General features: G+C 36.8%; 1 protein-coding gene across 1 annotated transcript; it reads right to left on the bottom strand.

The window, feature by feature from the left end:
• Window positions 1–310: 310 nt before the first annotated feature.
• Window positions 311–16838, bottom strand: Ptpmeg2 (Protein tyrosine phosphatase Meg2). The gene is made up of 10 exons (XM_018453662.1): window positions 16478–16838; window positions 10195–10428; window positions 10023–10112; window positions 9708–9848; window positions 2695–2958; window positions 2024–2424; window positions 1699–1938; window positions 1402–1552; window positions 1113–1320; window positions 311–1000 (listed from the first exon to the last, which is right to left on the bottom strand). Exons 1-10 carry the CDS (start codon window positions 16508–16510, stop codon window positions 771–773), a joined length of 1992 nt encoding a protein of 663 aa, XP_018309164.1. The 5' UTR covers window positions 16511–16838; the 3' UTR covers window positions 311–770.
• Window positions 16839–21084: the final 4246 nt, after the last annotated feature.

Below are 21084 nucleotides of genomic sequence, written 5' to 3'. Positions count from 1 at the left end.
TTCAAATCTTAATTAATTGTGGCTATATCATGGCCACTGTTAAACCACATTCGTATTAATTTGTGAACTTTATATAATGTATATAATCACATTTATATTTTTCATATATTTTAAAAGTTTTATATATATATGTATATATATCGATTCTTTCTCTTTTAGCTAGATCGATAATTCAACTCTCTCAAATCGTTTAATTTCTCATACGTACATTTCCATATTTGCAGAAAAAAATAGGAAATTATAATTTATTAATTGGGATATATTAAAAAATATAATAAATTAAAATATTTAGAAATTAAATCTCGTTTCGTAATAGCTTAACTTTAAGCCTTAAATCTTAAAGAATTCGAGTCCTAATTTAAGTTTGAGAGAGTCGAATAGGATCCATCAATGTTTGTGCCAGATTCTTATACTAGTAAAATATCTATCTTTGATCAGTGCCTTTTGATGCACCTTTACATAAAATTTACCAGAGCATAAAGAACAGGAATATGAAACATTTCCCGTTCGTTTATTTGGTATTGAAAAAAGACCAATCCGCTTCATAGGAAATTTAAGACTAACGTAATAGCGAGAAGTTCAATCGTTACACCGATGGATACAATAGCAAAAAATAACTTTCAGTCGTTTAAGGTAGAAATAGGCTATTTTAAGGATAGCGTGTGTATGTGTGTATATGTATATGTAGGTATACATATTTATATATACATACACACGCATACTAGGGAAGAACATCAATCCGGTATATGATAGCAGAACTTATTACTCTCTTAATCAGAATCCTCTTCGATCGGTGGAGGTAACATGGAGAGATGCTGTGCACTGAGCATCCCTTTGGAAAGCGCATATTCTGCCAAAGCACGATGGCAAAAGACGTACTGATCCGGCATTTGAATACTGTAGGCCCTCTGTGCTCTAATCTTCTCGACAGTTCCTCGTATGTCTACGGTTCCAGTGTCCTCTAGTCGCGATATGCAAATATCCAAAGTGCAAAATGTACCTGGAAATATGCGCCAACTTAATGCATACCTCATGTCTAAATTTTTATGTCTCGGAAAAGAACAGTATCAGTTACTAGATCACAATTCTGGTTGCAAGAAATGTCTATTTACCTGTTCTTCCGATGCCAGCGCTGCAATGTACGACTATAGGTGGTCCTCGAGGATGTCCGGCCCATGTGTCTCCTCTGCTAGCGAGTAATTTGCTCTGCTGTTGCCTGACTAAGGACAAGAATTGTAATAAAGCTTTAGCCGACTGAGGAACACCGTAATCTGGCCACACTGTGTACAACATATGGCAAACTTCCCTCGTTTCATCAGTCTGAAATAAAATGAAAGAACATGAAAAAATAGTGACATTTGTAATAACCGAGAGAAAAGAAACATCGTCCAAAATATATACCTTATTGTTTGTAAGAAGAAGCATGGATATTGTGTAATCTGGATTTGTATCGACTTCAAGGGTGGTTACGGTGAAGCCACCCGCTTGTACTTCATCACCTGGTTCCGGACCCCAATACTGTGCACACTTTGTACGCCCTCTTTCCACTACTCTGAAACAAGAACGATACATTCACGTGAAACCATAAAGTTACGTGTAAAGTTTCTAACATGAAATATGATATTGGTAAAACCTTAGATCATGCATTATGCAAGATGTAGTAAAGTTTACCAAGAGAGTACGAGTAAAGCAATTTACCTTGTAGTCATGACAACGACTAACGTCTGCTGTTCCCAAACCATCCTCCAGAAATCACCGCAAGTTTTCGGAAGAGGACCCTGAGTACTGATAAACGCGTTCTTCTGCTTATAACCGTCGACGAAATTCGCATTTATGTAATCAGACGTCGCATCTCCGTCTATTTGTGAAAGGCAGACTCTGCTGTGGTCATAACAAAGCACATCGGTGTAGCGATTCTTTGATTGATTAGACCTTAACCTGGAATGAACGACACGACATATATTAATTAACTTGAATGGGATTAATGGGTATTATACAAACGCAAAACATTTCTGTTACGCACTTTGCATTATTAAATGAACCATCAGGCGGTCTCTGTCTAATTTCCACGTATTCCGCTATGAGACCAGCACGTCCTCGCGAATGAATATCCGCTATAAATTGCTCCATGGTAACAGCCTGAAGTCCAGGATCCCCATGAAGACTGTCGTCGTCACTAAAACCAGAACTAGCTGAAGACGGAGGCTGAACAGGGGAAGGTGCCTCATCGGTTCCCATCCAAGCATCAGCATTTGCAGTGGTGATTTCGATGTCGCTGATATTCGACACACCATTTTTCACTTGTTTGTTCTTATCAATTATAGGACTAGTCGAATTACTGTGCGTTGTAGTTCCATTAGGATTTTGATGAACCGTATTATCGTTCGCCGTGGGCGACACAGGTGTACCTACTCTTGGGGTGACCTGAAATCATCACATACACATATGAGATTAAAATTGCTAGAAATATCGATAATAATAAAATCATTCTAACATTCCATAATAATAAAATTGTATCTTTCTGATAATTGTAATCCAAATAAAATATTTTACTTCTACGACAATAAACCCAAATAAAATGTTTTGCGATTTAAAAATTCTAGAATCTTTATTTTTTTAATCTTTTGAACATTCGCGAGTTATAAGACAAAAAAATATATGTATGGCGAATTTAAAGTCGCGTTAGATACTGACCTCACACAGTTCACCCCCGCTTCGGTTCGTCATGGATTTAAGACAATGTAGTAGCCATGCTTCATGCTGTACCTCCAACGTGCCGCCTAAACGATGTGGTAATGATTCTCGTGGGATATGCAACGTCAGCTGAGGGATGGATACTGTGAATACTCGGTCCCTCAGTTTTTCACGAACGAATAATCGAAGGATTTTGAAAGGCGCTTTGAACCACAACGGCGCCGTCACTATCAAGACCTTTTTTAATTTTGCCGGATAGCCACCCTGAAAAATTGATGCATAAACAAAACATGACTTATTGATGTTTTTCATTATTAGAAATTAGAAAAAATATTTCGATAAAGATTTCATTAATAACCTATTCCAGTCATAGTAGATTTAAAAATTAAAGTTAATAATACATAATAATACATTATTTGTATATAAGAAATTTCATATTACAATACCATTTTTATTTTATAATATTTATATAAGTGGACATTATTTTATTATAATCGTGATAATTGTTAATTTATAATCTTAAAGAAATGTTCAAATATTATTACTATTAATTAAACATCTAAATAATTTTCAATTTAATTATCGATTCAATTCATAAATTTGTCATTATTTAATTTGGGTACGAAATCTTTATTTATTAGAGTCTCTCCAAATTTTTAATAACAGCAAAAATACTGACAGATAGTATCGCGCACGAATCCGCGATTCCGCGTGAATAATTTCTAAAAGCACGGTTTCGCTACGACCTTTCAAAGACATTGCAATAATAGAACAGGTCATATATTGCACATTGGCGAATCAGTTGCCAGCTATAGAGCACGTACGCGACGCGAAACGATTTACGTGCGAAAGAAACGCGACCCTTTAATCAGATTATCGGAGAATCGGAGAGTACCTGACGAAGAAAAAAAAAAGAGAAATATAACATCTTTCCGGTCGTGATTTTTTAATCAACGAGTTACCGAAGCGAGCGAGTTTCCTAGGTATTTCGTAACGTGCATAAAATGCAGGAAGCCGAATAACTTAACCCTCGGGGTACGGACCGGAGGGCGGAAGTACCGTAACGCCAACGACGTCAGCAGCAGCACTACCACTACCAGCAGGACCACCACTACCACGAAACTACCACCGCCGTCAGTGGCACGTAACAGCCGCTACGTATACAACAAACGTCATCGAGGTACGAAGCGTGTAACGAGGACGGGGCGCACTGACGCGATTCCGTGTTCCGGGAAGAAGTCGGCGTCAGTTCCGCGAGGATTGGCGTTACAATTTTAGGAGCGAGGTAAGCGCGCGGAACACGGGCGTCTCGAATTAGCCGCGGAGTCGCGCGCTTATTATTCCGCCCGCGCTCCGTTGCCATTCGCGTCGTCGTTTCGTCGAATTGCGCCAAGAGTCGCGGATACAAATTGGCTGTCGCTCGTCAGTCGGACAGACGGTCGGTCGATCGATCTCGGCTGACAGTCGAAATTTACCGTGAGGAATAGCGGAGGCAGCCGCCATCGGATGACGCGGCTGGAGTCGCGGGCATATCAACCGCAGGGCCAACGGGGTCGTGATCGACGATCCGCCTTCGTTGTCGTCGAATTTGTCGATATCTTTTGGGCGAAAGAGGTTCCAGTTAGTTGAAATCACTGCCGGCACTCGGTCGGATTAATCGATAGCGCGAGATTAGTATAACACCGGCGCGGGAGAACCGCACTGCTGACAGCGACGGGCTCAAGGACCGTTGTCCTAGTTGTCCTTGTCGTTGCCGTCACCGAGGTGAACGGAGCGACGTCGCCGTGGATAAAGCACTGGCTGGCCTCGCACGCGAACAAGGACGCGATCGAACGAACGGGGGAGGGAACAGACGGCAGGAGGGGAGAAGAATCGGGTCGTCCGTATCCGAATGCGACGTGGTGGCCGCAAGGGGGTCACGACGATTACTGACCGTCGGCGTCGTCGGCGATGGTTATCCGGAGCGCCGCGGGAACGCATGCGCCGCGCCGTCGCTCGCTCTCACCCCACACGCAATCCCTTCTTTTCACCACCGACATCCCTTACGCGAGAATTTCTTTCTTTTTTTCTCTCCCTCTCCCTCCCGCCCTCTCTCTCTCTTTCTCTATCATTACCACCGGCAGCAGAGGTGCAGCAACCGTGTATACGCGGTGACGTATTGCCCGCCAGTGCCTCTCATTCGCGTGACTTCCGGTCGATCGTCGGAATATCCCGACGCCTCGGGAAATTCACAGCTTGGGTGAAACTGCGTGAAATTTCCATGCGTAATTGTTGATTAACGCGAACGTTAATTGCAGAATTGTCCGCAGAGACCGGAGATCTAAGCGTGCTATTCGTAGTTTGAGCTTTTATTTTTAACACACGTTTTCTGCCCAGCGAGTTTTATATATCGCTCTCTTACTTCAAACGTGACACAGCTCGAAAAATTAAATTTCCCGGAAAAGGAGAAGAAATAGTTTTCAACTTAAAAGAGTTAATTATTGTTTGACTAATCAAGTAAATTATTATTTGACTAATCAAATAATAAAAGAAAATACACGATTAAATATCATTTTCGTTTCATCCCTTTTAAGTTAACAATTTTTTTAAACCACTTTTTTTGAGTTGTAACGTTTTGATGATTTTTTTATGACGTTAAATTAGTTCACTTTCGATGATTATTAGAGTAATGTTCACAACTCATTCATAATAATAACTTGAAAATCACGTTTTCTAAACAATTATAATTCGAAATTAAACGGACGAGAATAAATCAATTAAGAGAAATAATTCTATTTTCGACCTTAGTACTTTAATAGAATTAGAATAGTAATATCACATATTAATATCCTTCTATAATACTTATTGCAATTAACGTTCGCGTTAATCAACAATTATGGAAATTTCACATTACTGCATCGTTATCTTAGTACTGGTTTTGTTGCTGGTAGGTTTTGTAACAGCAGTCTTGCTGAACGCCTAACCATTTGCAAGTTACCACTATAGTCTACTGTATCATACTTTATGTTTACGTCTATTACTCAACGAGTAGTCTTTTTAGAGCTTTGCAATAAACTAAATTAAAAAAAAAAAAAGAATTATTAACATTATAATATTATTAAATTGCTTGTCAATTTAATATGTGATATTACTACTCTAATTCGGTTCATGATTGCGTTTCAAGACTGAAAAAGATTACGATGCATGTTTGTAGAATTGGATATGTATAAAAATTCACATTGAAATATTTAAGCACTAAGATCCGCTTTCTGAAAATAAGATTATTTCTCTTAATTGATACAGTTTTAAAGTTGTGTGTCACTTTTGAGATAAGAGAGCGATGTTTAACTGTAAATGCATCATGAATAGAATTTTTATTATCGTGAGCATATCAGCTAAGATATCGTATAATATGATCAAAACAAAATGCGATTAAGACTATATATATCTATACATTCATGAATGTGTTGAATACATTTTTTCATTTTACGTTTGTTATTTATGTTGTTCAAAATTTTTTATTAGACAACGTTTACTTTTTTTGCAAGTTTTAAAATATTTTGATAGCGATCACTATAATGATATCAATAATCATCAGAACAGTTATGTTAAAATCATTTTAAATATTTTGAAATGTTTACGTTCGTTTCGTTAGCTGGATGTATAATCTCAAAATTAATTAACGTCTGATTTAAAATGATTTTGCACACACAAGATTGAATTATAAATATCATTGTTATGCTCGTTTCCATCCATGTAGATTTATATTTCTAAAATTTATGTTCTGTCATATTTCTAAGATAAATTTATTTTTAAAAAAAATATATATATATAGATGTATTATTCCAACATCTAATTGTAACTGTAATCGGCACTTCTCTTACTTATGCCCGTTTATATCAATATAATTTAATTTTAATCTCGGTTTAATTTACTTTTCATCTTTTTCCAATATTAAAAATTAGAGAAAAGGAAGAGTAAATTAAACTGGGATTAAAGTTAATTCATATTAGTAGAAATAGACATCAGTAGATTAAATTTAATTCAATTTACATTTCATCTTTTTTTAATTCTTAGAACTAGAAAAAATAGAGAATTAGTTGAACCGAGATTAAAGTATACGTATCATTGGTAGAAACGGATATTAAGCTGAGAATGAGATCTAACTATCGCAGTCATGGATGTAAGGTAAGGCAGAGAAAAACGTATACGCATCCATACAATAGCCTTTCGCGATTTATGTATACATATTTCTTTGTCTTAACTTACGCCCACTATGACAATTACGTATCATCTTCTGCCATCAGCCTTTGAATTTCGTGCAATTGTTCAGTGATCGATATTACGTTTGCAGCTAGAAAAAAACATGTCGTTGAGAAGAGAGTTCATGTTCTCAATTCTTGATATGATCAACCGATTTATAAATGACGAAGACAAGTCACAATTTCTTTTATCTCGACTCTGTTATCGTTCTTATCTTTCTTATCAGTCAACGCTTCGTTTCGCATCATCGTAGCGCGATATCGCTTTTTTTTTTCGCTTTTTTTCAACGCTCGACGTGCTTTCCACGATTGTGATTTTTATCCGACGGAGGATTATCTTTGAATAGTGACCGCGGACATCCGTTTGATCGTCAGAGCGCGCAAAAATGCACTCTACGCCTACCGAATTCGACTATTAATTACGCGGCTTACTGAGATGCAAATGTCACCGCGCGCTAAACCTTTGTAAAGGCCATTATCAAGGGAGACACCTTGGAAGTACGGTTCACCGCGTGATTAGAATCCGATTAAACTGCGTGGCGCGTGAAAGTCCTTCCCACCTTCACGCTCTCTCGATAACGAGCGACGATAATATCATCTCGGAGGGAAGAGAGCAAAAAAAAGATGTGCCTCGTCTGTAACCACCTTCTCAGATTATCCAATATTTTTTTTTTTTCATGGTTACGTCGACGATACGTGACGTTACGTTGTTAGGAGAGGAAGTCTCTCCTATGGGAAACCTTTGAAAGTCGCACCCTACGCACTACTTCGACGCGCTTCGTCGCGTAATCGCGTAATCCTTTCGCGAAGCGTATGAGCCGTACATCCTCACGCGCGTGACAGCTAAATGTGGATTTTGTAGCCCGCCAAGAAGTATAGGAGTCTAAAAAAAAGAAGAATGAAACTATGACGTATTATCAATTGAAGCGACATAATCAGCATGTCAACGAGGTATGACGTACGTTGGGGAAAAGAATATTTTTACAAACGAGCTTAGTTTCATACACGCTAAGAAGATTGGGAATATTTTCATCCCTTGAGAACGACGAGGCGTTATTAAATTATGCAAGAATGACCGATGACGTGTGAAAGTCAGGGTGAAAAGACGTCACGTGCATATCCATATGATGACGGCACGAAAGTGACGCTTGCACGGAGGAGCTCATATGAATCAGTTACGTCGTCTATGACACCATTTTTTTTTTTACGTAAGTGGGCTGGCCGCATCAAAGCGTTAACGCACGAGACTATTTCGACCGACCGGCGATGACTAATTGGGTTAACTTCAGCGGCGATAATAACTATAATGCCGCACTACGCCGGACGAAATTGCACGCAACGTGAATGTTAATCGGGCCACGCACTTAGACGTCGCTAAATGGCACTTCGTGCTCATGTAATTCGCATAATTATTACGCTTCTTCTTGGAGAAATTTTTTTTTCTGGGAGCGCGGAAATTTACCGCTGTTCTTATTCATTATGCCAGAATGAGATATCTGTCTCTAAGAGATTCAGATCGCGGGTATAACGCTGTGCCACTTTGCAAATTGATAATTATCATTGAAAAGAAAGATGATATTCTGTGAAGTTTTTAGTGACTAATAATACAATATTTATATATTTATATAAATATGATAATGTATTTCTTCGTAATTAGGTCTTGTCCTCTTTCTCATATGTATATCTGTGAGAAAATATTTTTGAGTAATCTTTTATATACAAGCTGTATTATAATGTTCACGGTTTATTTCTGAAACACAATAAGTATAACAAGCTTTAAGCTGTAAGGTATTGGTCAATCATAGTCGAATGTGAGGAAAATAACTGACTATAATTGATTGATTTCTTACGTTTAAAGCTTACTACCTATAGTATTTTGAGATTTACGTAATATAAAAATACGTAGGATGTAATTATTCAAAGATATTCGCATAAAAATTTGCAAAATAGCATTATTTCAGCCGGCCTTTACACGTTGCTGTTCAGGCTAGAACGAACAGCGCAACGGCTTTCTTTCATGCATTCGACAGATATGCGTGACAGAGCACCTCTGTCACGTCGGCGGGAATAGAGAAATGAGACCGTGTATCGTTATACATAATGAACACTCGCCGCAAGACTCACTCTCCTCTCACTCTCGATCACGCTCTTTTCTCGCTTTCTAACTCCGGGCGGCAGTGGTGCTCTGCTTCGCTTGGACGAACACTAGTCGTTAAGCCGCTTAATCGCATCGTACCGAAAAGTATTACGCATATTTCGAGAGAAAACGGTGTGTAAATCGATGCGTAATGTACGGAGAAAATATCTATGACATTGCTATTTCATCATCTAATTTAATTCGGCGTGTCTAAAACGGAGAAAAGAAAAAAAGAAACACGATTCTACACGATGTTCCCGCGCGTCAATTTTGCAATAGGAAGTCGAGAAAATGTTGATGTATATTATATGTCCTTGATGAGAACAGGAGGAAACAAACTTCGCGCTTCCTGATTATTTAGGTAAGTCACGCGTAGTTGACTGTTCATTCTTGTTTTGTTCGCGTCTTTTCAAGTTTCTCAAACAATTTGTCATAGATTGCTTTCATGATAAAATTATCTTCTCTATGCTCATATTTCTTAATGCTCGTGTACATGTATCTCTATCATAATTCTTATTATTTTTAATGAGTGCTGAAGTTAAATTACTAAATTTTATGGTCTGTTTCAGACAGATCACGCGTGCATTGTCCTACAATAAATTTCTACTGTGTCTGAAATATATTCATCGACTTACCTTCAAAAGTGTCAGAATTTTCTGAGACAGGTCATAATCAAAATTCTGATACTTGCTATCAGACATGTCATAAATAAAAACTAGTCCATGCTTCTGCGTTTCTGCACTTTCAAGGGCAGCATCTAGTTGATATACAACACCCTGCAAAAGATAAGAAAGTTGGTTACTTTAATAATTATGAATTTTAAAGGCTTACTTTTTATAGAAACTTTTCTAGGAAATTATAGATGTTTGCGATTATAAAAATAAGAATTTATGACTCTATAAAAATTCTTTCTTAATTCAGTCAAAGAAAATATACTTTGTAAAACTTACTTGTAAAGTTGTTTGATGTGTAGTATTCTGTGGAAGATGCAAATGCGCTGTGAAAATAGCTATCGCTGCACCTGTTGCGTCTCTTGATGGCTGAAATAATTTATACATTATTTGTTTTAAGTCGCAACAATTAAACAAAACGCATCTACGTTAATTGATTTTCTCGTCTTACCAGGACCGTAAATTTTCCTGTGTATAGTTCACTGAGTAGGGGTTCCTGAGTAGGATGCAGAACTGCTAATCCCTCTCTTCTCCTAGTGGCTTCGTGCTGCTCGTACAAAGCTAAAGCTCGTTGAACCTCAAACTTTCGTGCTGCTAAAAACTTGACCGCCGTGCTCCAGGATACTGGACCAGCTCGTCTACCAGCTCTACACCTATTCACAGCTTCTATAAATTCCTTTGTAGCCTGTGGGAATAGAAAGTATCATATATATATATATATATATGTATATTCACGATTTTAAAAGGAAAGTCTTACATAATTAATGTAAAGATACATTGTAATTTTTATATACATAAAAATGAATTTTTCTATATAAATTGCAAAATTTGTTTCTGCGTTATTAAACATACACATTGGCATATCTATATTAGAAATACTAATAATTTTGTCGTTGCTTGCTACTGATATAATAATACGAAAATTTTTTTACTTTATATAATGTATTACAACTTTCATAAATGTAAAAATATTTATACATATAAATAATAAAAACAAATATTAATAATAGAGTAACAAAAAAAACAATTAGTATATCATAACGATGCTCGTTTAAAACTTAACAAGGCATATTTTCTTTTTTTTGTTCTTATCCTCCGCTCGCGGCAAAAGCAAATGAGTGTAATTATTCTATAAATACATTATCGCACGTTGCTGAAATCAGCGCTGGATAACAAAACATACATTGGGCAACAGAATTCCGGTCGCAATCGCTCAGCATCTTGCATACGCCGTTGCACAATGTCAACCTTGAAAATGGCGCTTCACGGCGCGGCGGGCAGGAAATCGCGAATTGCAATCTTTATCAGCGTGACCCGATCGACGCGAACTCAACACGTGCATATCTCGAGTATTCGTCGACTCGTCAGTTCGACGCACGTGATTTCGTTATAAAAAAAAAAAAAAAAATAGAAAAAGGAGGAGATCGACTCGGGAATGTTGAAATATAATCCCACCGATGTCGAATTTCGACAACGTAGGCGCGTGAAAGCGGTATCTTCGTCATCATTTTTTTATGAATGGAAACGTAAGCGTTGTGCGTTCACTGAAACATTTCTGTGAACATTCTGTGAAAACGGAAGAACCAGAAGATTCTAATCATATCAATTAAAATTTTGATTATCTCTCTCTCTCGACTAGATTATATTAGAATTATTAGAATTATAATTATTATAGGTACATAATTAATAATTATTATATACATAATAATAATGCACAATATCTATCTTGAAAAGAGTCTGGTTGCATTAATTGGAATTCTGGTTGAAAATGAATTACATACTCTCTAAAATCTTTGGAGTGGAATCTCACCCAGTCTGTAAGTGTCACAATTTTCAATCTTTAAAAACGAGATTTCACTTTTCAGAGTGGAATATATAGAGTATTATAATACTCTAAGACTTTTAGAGTATTATAATTCAATCAGAAAATTTTTATTTGTCCATTTTTAACCAGAATTCGAATTAATGCAAGACTTTTTTCAAACTTTTTCTAGCGTTCTATTCATTTGCGCATAACTGCCAGTATCGATAAAAAAAAAAAAGAATTCGATTGGATAGAGAATTGGAGCTCGTTAGAAAGAATATTTGACCCGAATCGAAAATTATGAGAGCGCTTTTATTCCCCGACATGAGTGGAGTTCTCGATCGAGCATTGTCGAGCGGTGCGGGCGTCCCGTCATTCGTATTCGAGATCACGAGATTACAAGACGACGAGGATCGACAGGACGACGACGTCGATTGCCGATATGCCGGCGCATAAACGGCACAACGACGTATCGTTTTTACGCTATTAAAACGAGCAATGACCGTGGACGGCCGACGCGTGAGCGTGCACGTACGTACACGCGTCGGGTATACTACCGATACAACTTCCGGTGTCCGGCCACCTCCCCACCGGTCATTTCCGTTATGTGCCAGCCGGCGGGGATCGGCATGGTGGTACCCGCGGTACCGAGCCGCTGTGCCGCACCGGGCGCGTGTATTAACGGCGAGAGGAGCCGAGGAATTTAATACCGCGAGCCCTTCCCGATAGGACATCTCCGCAGCTTGCGAATTCGTAAAAGCGCGAATCGCGTAAACGCGAGACGAACGATGCGCGGCGTCGACCTCATCGCGACATTATTTCTTTCCGCCGCGCGTGACGAATACCGGCGTGCTAAACGGGGAAAAGTTTGACGACAGAATTAATCGTATGGCAGAGCTGAACGAGCAAACTTGGAATTACAACGCGAAAATACAAGGGCTTAAAACGCGTGCCTGAAGAACGATATGTAGCAAACAGCAAATATTACTGTTATAAAATTGATTACATATGTGTGTTGAAAATATTTTATTATAAAAGAGAGAGAGAGAATAAAAGAACTAATATATTTTTAGAATTATTCATGTTGAGACTCATTAATCTCTATCCTCCATTTGAAGTTTGGATTTTTTTATCCATCTTAAGCTTCTTACCGTTCTAGGCTTTCAAAAAATGTGGAAAAACATTTAAATATTTTTTAATTCAAATGTTAAAACCTTTATCTATTCTACTCTTCTTTATTTCGGAGAAATTTGAGTAAAATTTTGCTCGTGCCCAAAAAGATTGAAAACGGAGAGTTAAGTTTACTGATTGAGTACACTGAGAAAAAAATTACCAAATCTTAGTACATGTTCTTTTCAATAGTACCAACTAAACATTTGCTTACAGTAAATATTTATTTAATAAAAAATGATAATTACATAAATCAAATTAATGATTCTTGTATCAAATAAATATATATCCTTATATTTAGTAAATACTTAGTACTATTCAAATAAGTATTTACTAAGATTTAGTACATTTTTTCGGTGTTTACAAAGATTAACATTAATTGCGATTATGATTTTTTAATGCGATGTAATTATAACAATGAAGGGTCGATGATCAATTAATCGAAATCTTTTGATTAACCCTTAATCTCTTTAAACGGAGGTGATTGCTTTTGTCAAGACGGATTTATTACTTCCCTCTGTTTCTATGCAACGAGGGCTCGTGTTCGCTAAAAATATGTACGCGCCAGACGGAAATTGAACACCGCAAATCGATACGCGGGAAAATCTCATTACCAAGAAATTCCGTTGAAGCTTCAAATCGAATTTGCTCGCGTCGAAAATTAGTAACGTAAAATTATCGTCGTATTGATGTCACCGGTTAAATAGACTCAAACAATTGTGGAGCTTGAAGCACTTGTTTTTGTAACAAAACTTCTAAATTTACCAATTCGATAAATTTAATGCATTCTTGAAATCAATGAATAATACAGAGAGTCTTTAATTGAAATTCCCTGTTCGGAACTAGAACGACACTATGATCGTAATAACACGTCTGTATATGTATAACGTTAATACAATGCATGCATAATATCTATGTATTAAATAAATTTATTATGCATATCACTATATATATCACTCTAAATAGGAAAAATCTATATTAACCCAGATTGTTACAAATTTCTCATCTAAAAATTCTGTATCTTTTCTCTGATTTTCAAAGTTTTATAATTTTCCTTGATGCTTTTAATAATATTTTTGTCCTGATTTGGAAATCATCAAATATTTTGTTGAGGGAGCAATTTAACATAACAATGTAAATTACTATTAATGTTGATGACACTATTTGCATTTAATTGTAAGTTGATAGTATTCTAAAACTGCGTAGTGCGATTTACGCATATTATACCTCTTTGAAGTTAAGATTTTTTATTTTCCACAAAATTTTGCAGAATTCCAATTCTCCCTGATTTTCCTGATACTATTTTCTACTTTCCTGACATTTTCCTGATTTCTAGTTTTGTGGCAATCCTATGGTTCTTTTCTTTTTAGCTAAACTTCTTGCACCGTTCATCTTACCTTTTTTTTCCCATCAATGAGGAAAGAAAAAGACCAAAAATAAACCAAGATCAGATAAAAAACAGGCCTCTTGTTTAACATCATCATTATTCAACGCTATTGATTTAAAAAGATAATTTATAGTTTATTTTTAGAGAACCTTACCCTTCTCTATAAAGGCTGTATAGTGTCTCTTCTACGAAAGGAAGTATTGCATAAAAAATATATCTTTGTGCGAGACGCTATCGTTTCTTCAATTAAGTATTATATACAACTTTACATCTTATTAAGTGAACAGCTTACTTCGATCAACGATGTAAACGTTCCTAATCGCGTTCCAAGAAGAATCAATGATTAGGTTTGTTATAAACCATAAACGTGTCGTCAAACAGGAATTGGAGGAACCTTTTTTTACGCCGCGTGATTTAAGCATCACTCACGTATTTCGACCGCGCCCTGTACGTAGAATTCAAATGACTCGCACGCCATGTACATTAAGGTGACCAACCGTCCCAAATTAGAAGGGACAGTCCCAAATTTTAACTCTCTGTTCCATTTTACAAACGCGTCCCAAATTTTGTCCCAAATTAAAAATGTAATTATTAAATGCCCCTCTTTTAAATGTGAATATAATAACTGTGAAATAATAAGTGAAAATAATAAGAGTAAAATATAATTTTCAACTGTAACATGATTTTTTATTTAAAATCCCAGATATTATTCATAAAATACATTCAGTAGAAAAATACAATATAAAAAAAATAAAATATAATCTCGTAACTTGATATAATTTTTATTGCGATCTCATGTGACGTCATACATTAAGTATTATTAATTATTTATAAATATAATATTGTTTATTTTCATTAACAATTATACTCTCTAAATTTTTTTGAGCGAATCTCACTTCAAAAGAGTGAAAGCTTACTCTAAAAAATTTAGGGAGTAAAATACGTTTATTAAAATTTAATTGCGACAATTGATACTGAATTTTTTTTTAACGTCCCTCTTTCTCTTCTTAAGAAGTTAGTCATCTTAATGTACAATGTACATTATACCGGTGTAAAATTTTAAGTGGCGAAGGCTGGGACGCGCGCGAATGGAGTACAGTACGGGTATCGACTTGTGGCCGGGGCACGCGTTCGATAGTGTGTTCATAGTTTCAAAATAGTCGAAATTTCCCAACGTGAGCCCGCGTGGGCGTACTTAAGGAATCAACCGCCGGAAACGCGGCCCATTATTAACGTCCTGACACGTTCAAAACGTTTGAATTTCCGGCCTCGCACGAGCGTCCGTGCAACCGCACGACTCTCCTCGTTATAGAAACAATAAGGAAGGAAGTAGCTTCGCGCCGTGTCAACGTCGAAAGAGACGACGATTTCCGTGGTATGTTTACGATCGCTATCGCACGTTCCTGACGTTCCAAGAGAGATAACGACGACCGAACGGACGCAAATGATGTTTATATTTACGCGGACGCGCCTATTGGAATCCGATGGCAACAAATTCCTCTTTCACCTTAGGGGAGGATCGACGATCATTCGACCTCCTCGAGTCGTACTCTTTAAAATTTTTAGGCCCGGTTTTTCATTATTTGGTTAACTTGTGGTTTGAACTTAACCTCACTTAACTTGATAATGTATATAAAAATTGTTTTTCCAGCTATTGATCATTAAACTAATAGTAGTAGTAACTTTGAAGCTCAGTTTTTTTATTCTCTGGTTAACTTGTGGTTAGGCTTAACGTGATATTTTATTCAATAGGCTTCATCTATGATGATGTCATGGATGAAACCTATTGAATGAAGCATCAGGTTAAGCTCCACAAATTAATATCCAGATAATGGAAAATCGGATTTAAAAGTGACTACAAAACCAATTCAGTGATTATAGCTATATAATCATAGCTAGAAAAATACAATTTTTACATTATCATCAGATTAGCCTAACCAAAAGTTAACGAGAAAAAGAAAAAGTGGACCTTAGAGTAAAATTTCAATCTTTAAATGAGATTCCACTCCAAAGAATTTAAAGAGTAGAGTCTCCACGATCACAAAGAGACGTAAGATTTATTTTCGCGCCAACAAAGGGCCATGAGATCTCCGATGAGACTCCGAGTCCTTGAACATGAAGTGGAGGCTGTTCGCAATTCACGATCGTTTATCCGGCGATGCTCTCGATCTTCTGAGACTCGAGTCACTCGAGGCAAGGCCCGGCAACGACGACGACGATGACAGTGGCGATGGCGATGACGACGATGATGATGATGATGATAATGACGGTGATGATGGTGGCGGTCTCGACGTATCTAATCACGTTCGATCGCGGAAAACGCATCTGCGGAGAGAAAGAGAGAAAACATGCAAGGTTCAGGATATTACTCACTTGCTCCTGCTCGGCGGTTAACGTGGCTGCCATTTTGGCTCAACGCGCTGGCATGCCCAAGGAGGAGGCGTGTACCACAAGAAGCGGAGAACGCGCGGCGCGTGGCGTAGCTCTTGGAATTATATCCAGTCCCGGTGCCGCGCACGTACGTCCGCAAAAGCAACAAGCATTCTGTTACGTTTCACGCACCGAGAAAGCAACCCTTCTTCCCCGCGTTCTTGCGCGCAACGCCACTAGTCCTTACAGAGCACAGCCACCCTCGGCGACGACGGCGGTGGCGACGACGGTAACGGTAGCAAGAAACGGTAAATCACCCCGGCGCGCGACCATTGTTCCACCGTCTCGCACGCATTCGAACGCGAATGTGACACTCTCCTCTCCGCTCCGCTCCGACAATCCGGCTCGGCGCGCCTCGGCTCGACTCGATTCACTCGATCGTCTTCCTCTCGGCGATCGCGCCGCCATCTTAAGGCAAGCGCGCGCGCGCGCGCGCGTGTATGCATGAGATAGTATGCGATCGTTGCTCGGAATTTTTTAAAAGTAAAATAATCGTTAGATTCGTAGAGCTGATAAGATTATTTTTAATTTGTCGATAATCGGTGTTATTTTTATGACAATCACGAATTTGTGTTAAAGGGTCTTGACGTTCGATAATGAAATACGAAAGTATCACGTGATCGTTATCACGTTAGCAAAAAAATTTTTTTAAACTTATCCTGGCGGAAAATGTTGCTGAAATTATTCCACGTTTTGGAACATTTTCCAACAAAATTTCAGTTTAATTTCAGCGATTTTTAGTTGAAAAATTCATTTTCGACAAAATTTCAGAAAATTTCAGAGAAATTTCGGTTGAATTTCAGTGATTTTTCAGTATGTTAGCTGAAAAATTCACTTTCAGTGAAGTTTCAGCAAATTTTCAGCAATTTTGCTGAAATGTTTCAAAACATGGAATAATTTCAGCGAAACTTTTTCACCAGGGTTATGTCTACATTTCTATCAATATAATTTAATTTTATTCTCAGTTTAATTTAATCTTTATCTTTTTCTAATCCTGAGAACTATAAAAGGATAGAAAATAAGTTAAACGGAAATTGAAATTATGAAGTTAATCTACATTAGTAGAAACATAGGACGCTTTCCATTTGGAGACACAAATTGACACAAGTGTCGCTTTATCTTTATTTCTTATTGAAATGCTAAAAAAAATAGAATGTTTGTGCTGACTTGTGTCACTATATCGAGTAAATAGAAAGCACTCATCGATATTACATGTACAAATACATTCTCTAAATTTTGTAGAATAGAATGTTATTCTAAAGAATGAAAATTGAGTCAGTCAAACGTGAGATTACTCTAAAAGTTTAAAGAGCATGTATATATATGTGTGTATAAATATATATATGCTCTAAACTTTTATATGTATATATATATATATTTATCTTTGTTTAAAGATAGATCGCATTTTTATAATTGTGTGTAATTATTGCAATATAGTACAAAACTCTATCATAAAATCATTATAGTAAATTTAAATCATGTTCAATGTTACCTGTTAATAAATTGACATCAATATCCTTCTCCCGATATACGGGGATCCTTTTCCACAAAAAAATTTCAGTTCTTAGATATTGAGATACTCGATTACAATATAATGCAATATTATAATGTGAAATTAAAATTAAATTTCATTTCTGTTCAAAATAAGTACATTGCACTGACAATTGTATTAAAATGACTGTTTTCTCTGACAAAAAGAAAACTTATCCTTACTGATAATCAATATATAAAAAACGTATATTTTTGCTAAATGGGAAAACTCAAAATTATTTCAAAATGTCAAAAGCAATTATTAACGTAATCAAATAGCTTAAAAATGTAGACGAATTAAAACTTATCCTTACTGATAATCAATATATAAAAAACGTATATTTTTGCTAAATGGGAAAACTCAAAATTATTTCAAAATGTCAAAAGCAATTATTATCGTAATCAAATAGCTTAAAAATGTAGACGAATTAAAACTTTGAGAATAAATAGATAAATTTCTATTTTATCAATTCCAAGTGAGAACTTCAGATTCCTTAACGTAACTCTTCCTTCCTTAACTCTTAATCTTAACTCTAAATTTTGGAGTTTTAATTTCCAGATTCAATTGCCGGAGTTTAATTGAAATTTTAAAGAATCGCTAAATTCGCCTACATTTCCATGAAGAAATCGTCCATAAAATAATTCTTCCATTCGTCTCGTGACTAAGGGTGGTAATAGACGCAATGATCCAAACGCCAGTGTTTCGTAATATAAACATTTTTTTTCTTATTCAAACGTATGGTTCTTACATTTACACAGTACAAAAAATTATACTCAGACCTGCCGGCCCGCGGTTCATAACTGCTATGACTGGGGGCGGCCGTTGGTTGCAGGAGGGGACGCAGGGGGAGGAAAGGGGGTGGATATAGCGCACAATTTTTTCTTTTTTTTGGGGGTTGGATATACACACATCTTGCGGGAGATCGAAGGTCTGTACATCATTTTAGATACCGTCCATTCCACTCCGCCCCCAATACACGGCCCCTCGTTCTCTCATTCTGTCGCATTTTCACTGGATCGCCACCACGCATACTCACACACAATCAATTATACCCTTTATTCTCTCTTTCATTCATACACATTCTTCTTTCTTGCTCACTTTCTCATTTGTCTACTCTGCGTTACTGTTCCGATATTCTTTCTTTCTTTTTTTCCCTCTTTTAATCATTTACACTCGCGCGCGTTCATGTTTGTCGTTCTCATATTCAGCAACATTTAAATATCGTATTTTCCGTAATAATTAAACGTAATAATGATAATATATAATAATTATAATAATGGTATAATAAACTATCTACCTACGCGTGTAAGGTGTATCTTCTCGTGTTTCGTAAAGGTTTGCGTATCTTTCTATCGTTACGAATCCTAGACACTCTTCCCGCCTTCGTATTTATATCTGTATACATATACGGATGTATATAAATGTATGTACATATACACGTAGCAAGAGGACAAACAATAGCATCTCGTTTTGCAGCAATAATACACAGAAATACGTCTTCCTAAAACTTTATACAACACCGCCGTTGTGGAGTTAGTACTTTTTGCTTGTTTGTAGCTTATATAATTCCCACAATCGTTACCTATCAACACTAAGATATTTTAAAAATTTACTCGTTAAATATTAATCAAGTCGTTGTATGCTAGACGAATGTTGAGATCAAAGAAATTGCGGATTCCAGGATGCCAGTGATCTTTTTTTTTTAATTCTTTTTCTTCTCTTCCGTTCGCTCTTTCTTTTCTTTACACTGTGTCAAGATTATTCGTCGATGATTATTATCTGACAATCGGCGCAAAAATGGTGCGTAACGACGTTTTGTTCGATTCGAGAGCTGCTGTGTCTTGTAATGTCGCAAGTTATAAGTATGAACATTGATCTCGGAAAGTTTCGTCATTTTCATATACATATTTACGCTTACGCAACGTCCATCAAAACGAATTTCAGCGAAAAGGAAAAAAAACGGAAGCGACAGCAGTTTTCGAATCGTCAGTGACAGTCCGATTAGCACGGAATATTGTCGTTCGCACGAACTGTCATGAAATGATAGGAACTCGGCCCTGTCATCTCTGTGAATTCTGCGTGACTAATTAATTCTCTTTCCTTCGTTCTTTTCTTTCTCTTTTTTTACTTACGCATACACGAATACAATACAACGCGCGCATACTTAACGTCCCACGTGGTTCAACATTGGCACTTCGAAAGTCATCCTTTTTTTTCCTTTAAATGTTACTGCAAATAATTTTATCTTTATTTAGCGTCTCAGCATCTCTCATTACAATTACATTATCGCTGTCTTTTCATTTTATCGTCCAACATAGACGGTTTGTATACGCTTTGACAAAAATAACATATTCATCTTATTAGTACTTTCCCGACCGTTACACGCCGGGTAGTCACTGGGTTACGACAACAATGAAACGTTCAATTCAACAGTGTTTCACATTCGCCGTTACATCTCGAAAAGTTAATATCGGACAAATTGTATATTTCTTTTACTTTTTTTTTAGTTCTGATATCTTATACTTGAAGTGATATACAAAACTTGTAGTTCACCCCGTCGCTCATATAACCGATACATACGTCGCCATAGAAACACAATGCATCTCTACAAGAACGTTGTTCTACAAAAATGTTTACTTAAACAAAAAAAGAGAAATGCGAGAAAGGTCTGTTTCTTCCATTGTCGTCGAACCAATTAATTAGGCAGTGTTTTATTTTTTTTACGCCCTTGTTGCGTGAAACATAGAAGACATGAACGCGAATACGTATCGGCTATCTCTAGCCGGGGTTTTGATCAAATACCGAAAAGCACCAGATCTCAGAGCAGACGATTAAATGGATCCGCAGTTATTGCTGTGATCCAGCTATAATAATTTATAGTCACACCTAATTGCACAAAGGTACTTCTAGACGAACCCCCCCTTTTTCTCCCTCTTTCTCTCTGGTAGTTGCTAGCAAAAATTATTACACAATATTTCAATTATCTACATTTATATAATATAGACAAGTGTATGTGTGT

Source organism: Mycetomoellerius zeteki, unplaced genomic scaffold, assembly GCF_001594055.1.
Source record: "Mycetomoellerius zeteki isolate Tzet28-1 unplaced genomic scaffold, Tzet1.0 scaffold4, whole genome shotgun sequence".
NCBI lineage: Eukaryota > Metazoa > Arthropoda > Insecta > Hymenoptera > Formicidae > Mycetomoellerius > Mycetomoellerius zeteki.
Note: the sequence above shows the minus strand (reverse complement) of the source record. Positions and strands in the feature narration are given on the sequence as shown.

Bases quoted from the DNA above. Each gene is read 5' to 3' on its own strand.
- Ptpmeg2 (XM_018453662.1), bottom strand. From the start codon at position 16,510: ATGGCAGCCACGTTAACCGCCGAGCAGGAGCAA. The intron at 2,425-2,694 runs GTCAGTATCTAA...TGATGATTTCAG, and splicing joins GCGGGGGTGAACTGTGTGAG to GTCACCCCAAGAGTAGGTAC. The intron at 1,001-1,112 runs GTAAATAGACAT...GCATATTTCCAG, and splicing joins CGCTGGCATCGGAAGAACAG to GTACATTTTGCACTTTGGAT.